The sequence below is a fragment of the Eubalaena glacialis genome, chromosome 10 (assembly GCF_028564815.1).
Source record: "Eubalaena glacialis isolate mEubGla1 chromosome 10, mEubGla1.1.hap2.+ XY, whole genome shotgun sequence".
In the NCBI taxonomy this organism is placed as follows: Eukaryota; Metazoa; Chordata; class Mammalia; order Artiodactyla; family Balaenidae; genus Eubalaena; species Eubalaena glacialis.
The window spans coordinates 94,131,682-94,147,000 of NC_083725.1; the positions used below are offsets into that span (position 1 = coordinate 94,131,682).

The window sequence follows — 15,319 nt, forward strand, 5'->3', positions numbered from 1 at the left end:
ACTTGCTCAAGTGACTTCTGTAACACAATATATAATATTCAGTTAAACATCTGGTATCTAATGGTAAAAAAAAACTACCAGCAAATTAAGGTTACATTTAGAATTAAACATGGTGATACCTGATTTAGTTCATACTGACCTTTTAACTGTCTCAGTTTGTGTTTCATAGTGTCTAGATCAGCCAAAATTTTGTCCTTTTTTAGCCAGTTCTGTTTTTCTATTTTTTCTGCTTTCTTCAAAGCTAGAATTTAAAAAAAAATGATATTTTATCTTGCATTCTTCTTATCAACAGTAATTTATCATGCAAGCCAATAATTTATAAAGAACTTTCTGCTCCAAGAAACAGATTCAATTAGAAACAAGTAATTAAAAGGTAAGGGTCATTAAAAGAAACTTCATTTGAAAGATGACAGGGCTTAAGGCACTTTTTATGGAATGGAGGGGGAAAAAGAAGAACAGTGCTGTTTTATTATACAGATTTACCATATGCAATAGCCATATTTCATTTTCTATTTCCACAAACTATTTGGAGGTGATGAAAGCCTTCCTTGGAACCATTCATTTTTTTAAACATCCACCTACTGCCTAAAGGGTGCAATTCTTAAAAATGAAAATGTGCAGACAGGTCGTCTTCAGTGTGAATTAAACTCATTTGTTATTTTCTAATGTATATCATTATTCTCAGTCTCATAGACCAAGGATCTCTTTATCAATGAAATTAGACACTTTCCATGCAGAATACTCCATTCCAGTAAGAAAAAAACAGGCAATTGTGCAAATATAGGAGTATAGCTATCCTTGTGCACATGTTAATCGATGAACCTCCCGTTCTTTGCATAAATGTGATGTTATTATATTGACATTATACACATTTAATTGATTTTCTTATGGTGACAAAAAATTTATTTCTCTCTCTCTTTATGCACTTGCTTGAAAGAAAGCAAAAACAAAACACTTACCATTCGGACTTAGAAATGGTTCACCACAAGATACCCAGATGGCAATAGGATTTCTGAGGATGAGGGTGAGCAAAGACTTATCTATATCATCCAAACTATCAGATGTCACAGACTTTGGAAATAATTTGGTTTTCACTTTCATTCTTGTGGTTCCTGGGAAACAAATGACACATTTACTATTGTTCAATGAATAATGAATAAATTTGCTTGCTGAATTCACTTGTTTATTCAAAATATTTTATTCTTCATTAATGACTTGATTTAAACAGGTTAATGCCAAAACCAGATGCAAATACATAAATTTGATCAGAAACTTCATATGCAACTAAATAATTTAAACAAATCTTATTGTAAATATATATTTTAATTCCTTCCTTACACTTTATCTAGTTATGAAAAAAATATGAGGTAGCTTACCAAAATATCTACTCTGAAAAGGGATAAAATAAAGAGATAAAAAAGCAAGGAAGGGGAGAAAGGAGTATAGGAATAGACCAAAGCCAGAGATAAGGTGTTTCAGAGAGTATCTATCTCATTCTGCTGTTGGGATGATTATAAAAAGGAAAGTGTTTAGAATAATATTTGGTCTAGTTAATTGTGCAAGCATCCAAAAAATGCTAGGTAATATTTTTATCATCATTATGATACTAGACATGAATACCACACTGTTTTTATTTGCTGGAGATAAAGCACTATTTGGGCGCTGAGAATCCTTGTGGCTAAATCAAAGAGGAAAACACCATTTCAAGATACACATGGCTGACAGAGAGAGAGAAATTCCTCAAGATACAACTTTCCTGGTCCTGAGATCTTAGAGAAATTTATTTCAGGGTCTTCATAAAGGGGTTATTTGTGATACAGCAAACAGTATCCTACTATATAATTAGTACATATTGAGAACTTACTATGTGTTGGGTATTTTAGTAAGACCTCTATATACATTATCACATATAATTCTCAAAATGATACTCTGAGGTAGGTCCACTCCTCTTTTGTACAGTAACTGAGATTTAGTCACATAGCCAGGTGGGGGCAGAGCCAGAATTAGAATCAAGGCCATCTGCTTCCAGAGCCAGTGCCTTTAACCACCGCCTTTATAGTAAGCATGACACTGAGTTTTTGATTGATGCCTGTTTCTTTTAATTTCCTCAATGCAAACCGATGTCATAACTCCAAGTCATGATTCAGTAAAGGGGACAGCCAGCTAATGCCCCTGCCTGATTCAAGGATAACCTTTAGAATATGAGGGGAAGGGATGGCCATACCCTCTTGGTAGACCTGCATGAATAACATTACCTCCAAGCAGGTTTTAAATAAGAATTTGAAAGAAGAATGTTTGACATTTTAAATCTTCCAGAACCTGGAGATCAGATATTCCACATGCCAAATAAAGGCAGAACTATATGCTTTAGTGATCAGCTAGGCATTAAATATTCACATAATTATTTTTTAAAACTCATTAGAAAACCAAACAAATAATATCATTATAAAATAATAGAAAAAAATATTGGTCTCTGCCCCCAGTTCCTGACACAGAGCTCCTAAAATTCTTGTAATTTCCTAAGTGGTAAAGAGCACTAGGGGCATCTTTTGTTCTAATTCCTGACACAGAGCTCCTAAATTCTTTGGAATTTCCTGGGTGCTAGCAGTGTCTTTTGTTCTAATGAGATGAATCTTGGTGGGCTCCTGGATGGGGGATGGTCACCAGAAAGTCCAAGCCATGATTAGAAACTTGGAATTTTCAACCCTACTCCCCATTCTCCAGAGAGGGACTAGAAATGGAGTTGATGATCAATCATGCCTACATGATGAAGTCTCCATAAAAATCCCCAAAGTACACGGTTCAGAAAGCTTCTTGTTTGGTGAACACATGGAGATGCTGGGAGAGTGGAGTGTCAGAGAAAACATGGAATCTTCATGCCCTTTCCCACGTACCTTACCCTATGCTTCTCTTTCACCTGGATTTTCATCTGTATCCTTTACCATATCCTTTTATAATAAATAGGTAAACAGTAAGTAAACAGTTTTCTTGAGTTCTGTGAGCTGCTCTAGCAAATTAATTGAACCTGAGGAGGGAGCCAATTTATAGCCACTCAGTCAGAAGCACAGGTCTGGACCTCTGAAATGGGGTGAGTGGGAAGCAGTGTTGTGAGACTGGGCCCTTAACCTGTGGGATCTGACTTTATCTCCAGGTAGGTAGTGTCAGAATTGAGTTAAATTGTAGGACATCCAGCTAGATGGTGTGGGAGTTGGTGTGGGAAAAACCCCCACAGGTCTGGTGTCAGAACCACCGTGAATGGGATAGTAGTATGAGAATAAAGGAGAGACACAGAGGAAGGAGTGGGTTTTTCCTACTGAATCCTACACACAATAATGATAACTAATATTATTAAATTGCTAAGTATCAACCAGGCATTAATCTAAGTGATATATATTCATATGCATATATATTCATATTCATATATATTCTTATGAATACAAATTCATATTTATGAAGACTGAACTAGTATATATTCATGTGACTATTAGTGTCCTCATTTTACAAATGAGGGAACTGAGGTACAGAGAGTACCCACGATCACTCATCTAACAAGTGACAGGCAGGCGCTGAACCCTGGTATTTTCAGCTCCAAAACCCACATTCTTAACCTCTAAACCATGCCTCTCAACACAACAATGGAAACCTGAGACAACCGCCGAATCACTGCTAGCAAGACTCTTTTTCATTTAGCAAATTGTTGTTGGGGACACAGGCCCTGCCCTCAAGTTGTACCTAGTCTAATGAAACGCACAAAGATGTAGACAGATAATTATAACACAATGTGCTAGGAGCTGTGATAGGGGTGCATTTGCTGTAGCTTCTGGGAGTTCATAGGAGCAGTGGAGACGGGGGAGGGGAGTTGGAGGACAGGCGGTGTGGAGAGGACACCTTCTCTTCTAATAGTAGGAAGAGATTTGCATTGATCTAGTCCCACTTTCTTAAGCGGTCTCCAGTTGGTTTGGGTTCTGAATTTAAGAACAGAACCTGCTCATGTTGCATAAAGTAGCTAAACTGTCAAACATATTTTATAAATTCTAGGCAATTTATTTATTTTTTTGGTGCTGAAATCAAATTTACATTAAAAAAATTTTTTCTTATTTTTCTGCAAGGTAAAAACATTATGATAATTTCATATGAGTAGCTTCCTGTGATTTTTCTAACTCTTGAAGGGGTGACTGAATGAAAGAATTACATTTAACTTTCACATGATCAAACATAAGTAGAATCAGCTAAATCCTGTAGAATGTAACCAACCTTCCATACTTTTAACAGGTGTCTCTTTTGTTCCAACAGGGGCTGCCTCTTCCTTTTGTTCCTCAGAGTCTCTCTGGATAAAAGATTTATCAAGAGCCCATAGAACCAAATCCCACAAGGAAAGGATTGTGGTTCCATCTTTGGTATACACTTTGGAGGCTGCTCTGGCAAGACCAAGTTGTTCCGTGCATTCTGCAAGCAGCTAAAAACCACAGACTATAAGGAACTGAGAAGAAATAGTGGTAGAACTGAGAATAATCATGACGAGCGTGTTATTTTAGAACTCTGAGAAAATCCTTTAATTTGAGAAAATAGAAAGCAATAGCTACCAACCTGATCTTTGATTAGAGATGATTTTTGATATTGGATTGTCCTACATAATCTCACAAATTAGTCCAATCCAGCTGTGAAAATTCTTAGCTCCAAAAATTTAACACAGCAGCTATTGTATGTTAATACATTTTATCATCAGAGTATTTATTTCCTAAGAAGTGTAAACCTAGAAATCCACTTTCAGTTGTGTGCTTAAGAATGAATAAAATTATTCTAACACTTCAGATGAACTGCTTTAAAATAAATGAGTACTTGACTTTCAAACCAAGAACTGACACATTATTACTTCCATTTGGCAGATGGGAAATCAGGCTGAAAGGTTAATATTTTTGCCCAAGACCACAAAAGCCAGGGTCCCAGGGTGAATTCTGGAGTTGCTAAATTTTGTTCTTTGCTTAGTCCATTGAACAACAGTATCTTAATAAAAAAATCTATTCGTACTCAGTGGGGTGAGTGAACGATTATGTGTGTGTGTGTATTTGCAAGGAAGTCTCCAGGGTAACTCCATATCATATTTAATATTGCTTGTAAAATACGTTGTTAAAGGTATTGGCCAGAATGTACAGACACAAGACAACCATCATGCAATGGAAGGACAAGGCTAGGTTTGGGCCCTGGGGACTCTCCTCCCTTCCCATGGCTGTGGGGAGCAGCCTCTAAGACAGAAATCACATGTTCCCTCCTAGCACAACTCCTGCCTCTCCAATTTGAAAATGAAATGAAACCCCCTATCAACAAATTAGTGCTCTGATTCTCCAGATGATAAAGGAGGTGGCATCTCTTAGGATACTGAGCTGACATACAACTTGAAGCTGGAAGGGGAAGGAAGGCAAAAAAGGCTTTCTGTTTCTCATTTTTCTAAGTCTGTATCCGAAGAAATACAATCAAAAATAACATCTTTAAGAAAACAGAGATCTTGATCTCAGCAGCTTCAATTGGTAAAACTGGCTAGGGATATTTGTCACTCAATCTCACTGCTTTTTTTCTTGTCAGAAAAATCACCATTATCATTACCTCTGAGGATTCGAGAAGCATTTAAGTGATAGCCACTTACCATGGGGAATGTTCCAGCCATAATTAACTTCCCATTTCGATATCCATCTCCATTTTTGTATGCAATTATTTTCACTGCCTTCTGGTGAGTAACTGCCATGCCACTATGAGATACAACTTGCGTGCAGGTCTTCATCCGTAAAGATAACAGACGTTCTTCATAATAACTTAAAGTGTTTTCAGCCTCATAAGAAGATAAATCAGCCTGATTTTTTTAAAAAAACAACAACATAGATCAACTCAAACATTTTTTCTTTTAGTTTTATTATTTTGTTATACTTCAGCCTCTTGATTTGTGTGTGTACATGGGTGTGGCAACTAAATTTTGAAATGTTCACTTCATATGCTAAAAGTATTAGGTGCTGTAGTGGGAAGGACATTGGGTCCGAACTCCTCAGTTCTCTTTCCAGCCCTGTCACTGAGTCTCTAGATGACTTTGGGCCTCTGGCTTGTGTTTCTGGCCTTCTCCTGTTTTCTACTTTTTCTTCCCCTGGACAGGAGATGGGGAAGAAGGATGCCAGGGCCAGAGAGAGCCTGGGGTTGAAGTAATGGACACTAGTAGTAAAGATATTCTCTTAATCTTTAACTTTAGGATGATGCCATCCTATGGTGGCAGATATTGATGAATGAGGAGGGGAATGAGTGTAGCCTTAACCACATGATAATGAGGGTGGTGAATGCCACACTTCACATCTTCCTTTTCATTGCTACTCAGGAAGCTTCCCTGAGGGAGAAGTTGTGTACAAGATGCGGTAACACTGGGGATTCTTTCCGATCAGCTCACCCCCACCTCCTTAACACAACCCTACTGTCACCAAAGCAAAGCCAAATGCCTGCAGGCTTTCCCAGAGGACTGACTCCCCCTTTCCTTCAGTTATTGTTTCAGTTGATGTTTATTGCAACTGTTACTATCCTGCTCTTCTGCAATGTGTATCAGGTTTAGGGGAGAGAGGACAGTGACCTGGGAATAAGACCAGCAAGCCCTGAAGAGCACACCAGGCGGAAGGTTCCCACCCCTAAGGAATTGCTCCTTTTTATACAGTTGTGTAAGTTCCTCTTAGCTCTTCTCACTTCTAAACTTGAAGGAAAGGATTTTTTAAATGGTGCCATTTTAAATTAAGATCACAGGAAAGCAGCAGAGATTATTTTCTCCATGAGCTATAAATAGTATTAGACATGAATGCATGAATTCAGGCACCCAACCTGAAGAGTCATTAACAACAACAGATCAAATTAGCCCTGAAAATACTAGGAAAAAAGGAGTTTACCCTGTGGATATAGGCAAAAAGCTACTCCACTAAGATTTGCAGTTACTCCCTCATCTAAAAGCAACACAGGGAGTAGTGCAAGGTGTCAGGAGATGATTAAAGCTGCAGAAGTGCCCAATTAACTTCAAAGAGTATATTGAACTATTAACAGGTAATGTATTTTAAGTTACAATGGGGAAAAGGAAATCAATGCAGGTGGAATGGTAAAGGTGCATCAACGAAAGATGAATTGGATGAGTGGAGATGAACTTAAGTGTAAGGCAAATAATGAATGTATCAAAGTTTCCAAACTGATGTCACACATGTATTAGCAGAGCTCAGATCATTACATACTCTGGCCACATCGATGACCTTGAAAGGTCCTTGTGAGAAGGGCTTCTGGGTCTCGAAGCCTGAGGCACAGAGGAATGGCAGCCCTGGAAGCAACAGTTTCAGTCTCTTCTCTGCTCTCATGGATTGCCCACATGCCAAACAGAGCATTGTTTTTTTCTTTCCACTGGGTGAGAGATAATAGTATCCCTGAAAATGGAGGTAAAGATGTTTTTATTTGGATGCATCTAAATTATGAAAGCACTTTTGTAGAATACTTTACCATACAAATAAAGCACTTTTATGATCCCCAAATGCTAAATTTGAAATCTCAACATGAATGAATTATTTTGCTCTCTAATTATTAATTATTATATTATAGAGCAAAATATTTCCAAACGCTGTTGACTGAAAAAGCCTAGAGGCAATGACAATTCAATATCAATGAGTATAACTTGTATCCAGAATCAGAGTTTCTTGGAGGAATGGCCAATTCCAGATTTGGGGCAAGAAATATACAAGACAAGCAAGGATTTCTTGCGTGCCCAGAAAAAAAGAAGCCATCCAAAAGTAAAGGCATTATGTCAAAAAAGACACAGGTGCCAACATGAAGGACATTCCACTGGCCCAAAGTGGGACAATTTGGGAGTAAAATAAAATGATAACCAAAACACTTTAAATATGTTTGAATAGGTAAAGTCCCGTGAGTTCATAATCATGTTAAAAAGATAAGTAAAAAAAAAAAAAAAAAAGCAACAAAAAAGTCAACAAACAAATAAAAACAAAACCACTACTTACTGGAGTCCATTAGAAGTAAACTGGCACCAATTTACAACTCTGAAATTGGCCATTAGAAATTGTGGCAGATTATTTGCAAAGATGGCCATAGTAAAACCATCCCATTCTTTGCATGCCCTTTTGAAATGTCATTTTGCTGTTCCTCCAATCAAGAAATAGAGTTCCTTTCTCCTTTCCTCCTTTCCTTGAATCTGGGCAAGGCCATGTGACTTGCTGTGGCCAATGTAGCATTAGCAAATGTGATGCAAGCAGATGCATAAGAAGTGCTTGCACATTTCAGCTTATTCTTTTTTGGCTGCATTTGGAAGCCTGAGACCGTAACGTGAGCTCACTTGAGCTAGCCTACTTAAGAAGCCTTGAGGAGAACTAAGGCCCCCACCAGACATGTGATTTGACCATTCAGACACCATAGAACCACCAAACTACTGGTGTGCCACCAGATAACTACAGCCACATTAGTGACCCTGGGCAAGACCAGCAGAACTGCCCAGTCCAACGTAGCCCAAATTGTTGACTCAGAGCATAAAAATGGTTGTTGGCTTAAGCCACTAAATTTTCAGGTGATTTGTTATACTACAATAGATAAGTTAGATAGAACAATTTAAGCATTTATCCTACCATCCTTTACAAACCATATTTCTGGGCAGTCAAATACCTAGTTGAAGAGGTAAAGTTCTTCCTTACATTAAAAGTTCAGTTAATATATGTAAGGGAAAGCAATAGAACTTTTTAAAATTGACCCTTTTGAAACTTCTAATGAAATTACTGATTTAGACAAAGATCACAAAAAAGCCAACACTAAATGAAAAGTCATTGGGAATTGTTTTTTGATGTGAGATTAGGTTGTAATCACCTGAACCCATGGAAAATCCACACTGTATCCCTGCATAAGTGATAAATATGAAATACACAGTAAAACCTATGAAGATTCTTGTCCAAAAAATGCTGAACATAAATATAATTAAAGGCCAGTGCTAAATATCTTTTATAGGCGTTATGGGAGCCAGAGAAACAGGTTAAAGGATGCCATAGGAAGCAAACAGAAAAATCCAAACAAGAGGCATTCTATAGGATGGATTCTGCGACCAGTGTCACATAGGGACCTTGTTTGAATCCTGACTCAAACCAACCAACCATAAGAAGAATTTTTTAGGAAACCTGGGAAATTTTATTATGAACAGGGCAGTAGATGGCCAAAAAATTACTGTTAATTTTATTAGGTGATAATGGCATAATGGTAATGTAAGAAAATGGTCAAATTTTTACAGGTGCATGCTTAAGTTTGAGGTGAAATGGTATCATGTCTAGGATTTGTAAATATTGCAAAACCTTGATAATAGTTGAATTTGGATGATAGGTACATGAGAATTCACTGAACTAGTCTCTCTACTCTTGAATATGCATGAACATTTTAAAGTACTTTTATATAGACTCTCTGATTTGCTTTCTTCCTCACAAGGCTAAAAGTTAAGTACAGCCGGAGTTAATATCATTCTCAATTTACAGATGAGAAAACAAAAGCTAAGAGAGGGAAGTTTTTAATCCAAGGATATCCAAGTAGTATGTGGCAGAGCTGAAATACAAAGCTGTGACTTCTGATTCCAAGTTTTTGGCTTTTTTGCCTTTGTCATATTTCTTCAACTATTCCATTAAATACTTAAAGCTACCTCAATTCAAAGCCAACATTTAGATGATACTTTTGAAGATGTAATTCTTAAGTTCCACTATGGATTTCTCTATATGCACATCTTATTTCCATTTTCCTAAAAATTACTGGGAGACAGAAAATTAAAACATCTCCTCTCAGATGGAATTGAATGAATACTACATATAGAATAATTTGTACAGAAAAACATGGACTTCATGATGAATTGTGTGCCAATGATATATCTTATTACACTAAAGAAGCCTATTGAAAGTATCTAGAAAATGTATTTTCATTCATTAAGACATCAATCCCTATGACTGTGGTGCTACTATTTTGATGGTTCCCAAATTGTTTTATTTGGGCATTGGTGCACGTACACAATGCCAACTGAATTTTTGGTTAATTCATTCACCCTTAACACATTTAAACTGCTGGTGGTAAGGAAAATGCAATACACTGGGGTAGCTCCCTAGGTTAGGCTATGTCTACAGAATGCAAACAGAGTTTGAAAGTTCAGCAAGTCAGCTGCTGGCTCTATACACAGAATACCAAGCAATTGGTTTGACTGATTATTTTCCTCTATAAAATTTCCTTGATTTATTGAAATGACTAACTTGCTCTGTTCATTTGACCTTATAGAAATATGGTCTGTAACATGGAGTTTGTCTGATCAACAATGACCCTTACTGTATATATAATAGCTAGTGTGACTGTGAATAAATTATTCAGTTTCTTCATCAATCTTAATTTAATGAATTATTGATATTGTTTATATTTATTATTTATGTTATATTATTTATTATAAGATAATCTATGTAAAAATAACTAATATTGCATCAGTATCTAACATACAATAGCTTTCCAGCATATAATAGTTACTTCGTATTAGTTTTCTTTTCTAAGCTTGCCAAGCAAATGTGGCCTAGAGAAGAAGTTCTTACCCTATGTCCAAACTGGATTTCAAGGGGAGTCTATAAACTCCCTAAAATTTTATACGAAAAGTGCTGTGTACACATGTGCATTTTGGGGGGAAAGAATATCCATAATTTTCACGAGACTCTCAATGAGATCTACATCTCTGAAAAGGTTAAGAATTAATTACTGACTTAGAGCCTTTGTGTAGAGAGTTGGTTTTCCCAGGCCCAAGAGAGATAAGCATTTTTTTAAATTTGTGAATCTCAGAATTGATATATTATTGTACTCTTCAGATTAACCATATTAATTTCTATCAGATAGGTTATCATTTAACTAGTAGGAAAGGAAAGTTATAATCTTTTAGAAGAAATATTGTTGAAAATTGGGAAGTTTTATCCTTCCCAAATTTCAAATAAGAACTCTTTTATCATAACTATAACATCACGCCTAAAATTAATAATAACAATACCCTAATATAATCAAATATTCAGTCAGTATTCAAATTTCTACAATTCTCTCACTCCCTTACAACTTATTTGAAAGAGAATCACAATAAGGCCAATACCTTATAATTAGTTTAAATACCTCTTAAGTCTCTCTGAATCTTCACATTCCTCATTTCTTTTTCTTTTTTCTTTTGTTGTAATTATTCGTTGTACATTTTCTCCAGTTAGATTTGGGGGGGCAAGACCCCTTCATAAATGGTACAGTGTATTTCTATCAAGGAGCAACTCTTTTGTCTCTTTGTGTTATGTTAATAGCTACTGATGATCACTGCCTAGATCCATTAATTTATTAAAGTTCACAGTATAATGATATTCTGATTTCCTCATACTTTACTCATGTATTAGCTGGGGTATTTCTACGAAGTGAAGCTTCTTCTTGTCAACTGTTTTGTTATCTTGAGGTACGGTTCATAAAGGAAGGGAAAAATAAATGCTTGATTCTTTATCTACTGGTTTTCAAAGTAACAAATTCGTTCCTTAGCATCATCTAATTGTGACAAATTGAGTTGTTGTTGTTGCTGTTGTTTAATATCTCTATGAACATATGGATTTAAACATATCTAATGTATGTCAATCCACTGCATTCAACAGTCATATTGATGCTTAAATTGTCTCATCTTTGGAGCCTTTTCAAGTTGACTCGATTCTTTTTAAGATGACTTCAGCAGTCTTTGGCAGCATATTGGCTAACAGGTATGAGATCACAGACAAAGGAGAAAAGGTCGGGGGGGATAGCATAGTTGAAACCAGAGACATGCATAATGGTATGGTACATTTGACATCTCTTATTCAGTAGAGCCAGGGAATGACGAGTGAAGAAGCAGCAGTGGTTTAGAGACGACTGAGGGGAACAGTAAAGAGGGTCTTGGGCAGTCTTGTAATGTACATACATTATGAGATTTCGGTTTCTGTAGGCCAATGGTTATCAACAATAGCAAGGTGCCTTGATCCACTGACCCACAAATATCTCAGGTATCTGTAAAGTATGGTGCAAATAATTCCTTACTAATAAAAATTAAAGGACCAAACTTGAGAAATTATTTCTTTTAAAATTAGAGTATATCATACTTAGCCCTATGCTTGGTATAATGTAATATAAAGCAACTTACAATCATTGGCATTTTAATATGCTTTCTGGAGTGGAGTGACATCGAGTGTGGCAAGCACACCTGTGGGAGTGAAGTATGTGTGATTATCCTGCTTCATGCCTATTCTGGTGAGCCGATGATGAACCAGAGATGGTGATGGTGATAGGGAGCCATCAAAACAATATAGGCAGAGGGTAATATCAATATTCCTTCATTCTTTCCTAACCAGAATTACAGAGTCTAAATGATTCCACTCACAAGTCAGTGTTTAATTTGTGTGAACTTAAGGTTTTCTGGAAAAAAAATTCCTTGCTTTATTAAACTTATCCATTCCCCCCCCCCCCCTCTTTTTTGTCCTCAGTAGGAAGGAACCACTTACTGGTTGATCAATGTGTTTTTCTTTAATCACAGAGGATGTACAAATACCAGCATAATTTGCTGCTGTGACTTCCTTATCCAGTGTAGTGCTATGAAAGGCCATAAAAGCTTTCATATTTTTCATGTAATTCCACTTTTGATTAGAAGTCCCATTGTTATGTTGTTTGTATTTCTGAAAAAAATGAGAAAAAATATGGAGTCAAATAGGAGAGGTTATGATTTGTTTACAGCAGTCCTAGTTTTCATTGCATAAAGTCAGAAAGTACAGATAATTACTCAAAACTCTACTATGTAGTGATAACTACTATTGATATTTTATGATTATACATATATATATGCATTCTTGGATTTACAAAAATGTAATCACAAAATACACACAATTTGGTAACGGCATTAGTTTTTTGTTTTGTTTTCTTTTTTTTAAAGGATATATACTATTTGATCCTAGGGTATTTTATTTTACTAATATCCAATAGTTAAACATGTAGATTGTTTCTCAGATTTTCCTTAGTATAAGCAAAAGAGCAATCAACAATCATAAAATAAACCTTTGTGTAAATCCATAGCTCCTTGAGAACAAACTCAAGTAGAATTTCTAATAAAGGAACAGGATCGCCCTCCCATCAGGGAGCTTGCACAAGCCTCTTAGATAGCCTCATCCACCAGAGGGCAGACAGCAGAAGCAAGAAGAACTACAATCCTACAGCCTGTGGAACAAAAACCACATTCACAGAAAGATAGATAAGACGAAAAGGCAGAGGGCTATGTACCAGATGAAGGAACAAGATAAAACCCCAGAAAAACAACTAAGTGAAGTGGAGATAGGCAACCTTCCAGAAAAAGAATTCAGAATAATGATAGTGAAGATGATCCAGGAACTCGGAAAAAGAATGGAGGCAAAGATCGAGAAAATGCAAGAAATGTTTAAAAAAGACCTAGAAGAATTAAGAACAAACAAACAGCCATGAACAATACAATAACTGAAATGAAAACTACACTAGAAGGAATCAAAAGCAGAATAACTGAGGCAGAAGAACGGATAAGTGACCTGGAAGACAGAATGGTGGAATTCACTGCTGTGGAAGAGAATAAAGAAAAAAGAATGAAAAGAAATGAAGACAGCCTAAGAGACCTCTGGGACAACATTAAATGCAACAACATTCGCATTATAGGGGTCCCAGAAGGAGAAGAGAGAGAGAAAGAACCTGAGAAAATATTTGAAGAGATTATAGTCGAAAACTTCCCTAACATGGGAAAGGAAATAGCCACCCAAGTCCAGGAAATGCAGACAGTCCCATACAGGATAAACCCAAAGAGGAACACGCTGAGACACATAGTAATCAAACTGGCAAAAATTAAAGACAAAGAAAAATTATTGAAAGCAGCAAGGGAAAAACGACAAATAACATACGAGGGAACTCCCATAAGGTTAACAGCTGATTTCTCAGTAGAAACTCTACAAGCCAGAAGGGAGTGGCATGATATACTTAAAGTGATGAAAGGGAAGAACCTACAACCAAGATTACTCTACCTGGCAAGGATCTCATTCAGATTCGATGGAGAAATAGAAAGCTTTACAGACAAGCAAAAGCTAAGAGAATTCAGCACCACCAAACCAGCCTTACAACAAATGCTAAAGGAACTTCTCTAAGTGGGAAACACAAGAGAAGAAAAGGACCTACAAAAAGAAACCCAAAACAATTAAGAAAATGGTCAGAGGAACATACATATCGATAATTACCTTAAACGTGAATGTATTAAATGCTCCAACCAAAAGACACAGGCTTGCTGTATGGATACAAAAACAAGACCCATCTATATACTGTCTACAAGAGACCCAATTCAGACCTAGGGACACATACAGACTGAAAGTGAGTGGATGGAAAAAGATATCCCATGCAAATGGAAATCAAAAGAAAGCTGCAGTAGCAATACTCAAATCAGATAAAATAGACTTTAAAATAAAGAATGTTAAAAGAGACAAGGAAGGACACTACATAATGATCAAGGGATCAATCCAAGAAGAAGATACAACAATTATAAATATATATGCACCCAACATAGGAGCACCTCAATACATAAGGCAACTGCTAACAGCTATAAAAGAGGAAATCGACAGTAACACAATAATAGTGGGGGACTTTAACACCTCACTTACACCACTGGACAGATCATCCAAAATGAAAATAAATAAGGAAACAGAAGCTTTAAATGACACAATAGACCAGATAGATTTAATTGATATTTATAGGACATTCCATCCAAAAACAGCAGATTACACTTTCTTCTCAAGTGCGCACGGAATATTCTCCAGGGAAGAGCACATCTTGGGTCACAAATCAAGCCACAGTAAATTTAAGAAAATTGAATTCATATCAAGCATCTTTTCTGACCACAACGTTATGAGATTAGAAATGAATTACAGGGAAAAAAACGTAAAAAACACAAACACATGGAGGCTAAACAATACGTTACTAAATAACCAAGAGATCACTGAAGAAATCAAAGAGAAAGTCAAAAAATACCTAGAGACAAATGACAATGAAAACTTGACGATCCAAAACCTATGGGATGCAGCAAAAGCAGTTCTAAGAGGGAAGTTTATAGCTATACAAGCCTACCTCAAAAAACAAGAAAAATCTCAAATAAACAATCTAACCTTACACCTAAAGGAACTAGAGAAAGAAGAACAAACAAAACCCAAAGTTAGCAGAAGGAAAGAAATCATAAAGATCAGAGCAGAAATAAATGAAATAGAAACAAAGAAAA

The 15,319-nt window shown here is 36.3% G+C and overlaps 1 protein-coding gene across 1 annotated transcript in view; it reads right to left on the reverse strand.

Moving 5' to 3' along the window:
* Positions 1–231: 231 nt before the first annotated feature.
* Positions 232–15,319, reverse strand: part of DCDC1 (doublecortin domain containing 1) — a 424,949-nt gene continuing 409,861 nt past the window's right edge. Inside the window, exons 29-34 of the mRNA XM_061201531.1 lie at positions 12,552–12,722; positions 7,242–7,427; positions 5,642–5,845; positions 4,264–4,456; positions 954–1,112; positions 232–233 (exon numbers count right to left, since the gene is read on the reverse strand). Of these exons, the coding sequence (XP_061057514.1) occupies positions 232–233; positions 954–1,112; positions 4,264–4,456; positions 5,642–5,845; positions 7,242–7,427; positions 12,552–12,722 (915 nt within the window). The remainder of the gene's footprint in view (positions 234–953; positions 1,113–4,263; positions 4,457–5,641; positions 5,846–7,241; positions 7,428–12,551; positions 12,723–15,319) is intronic.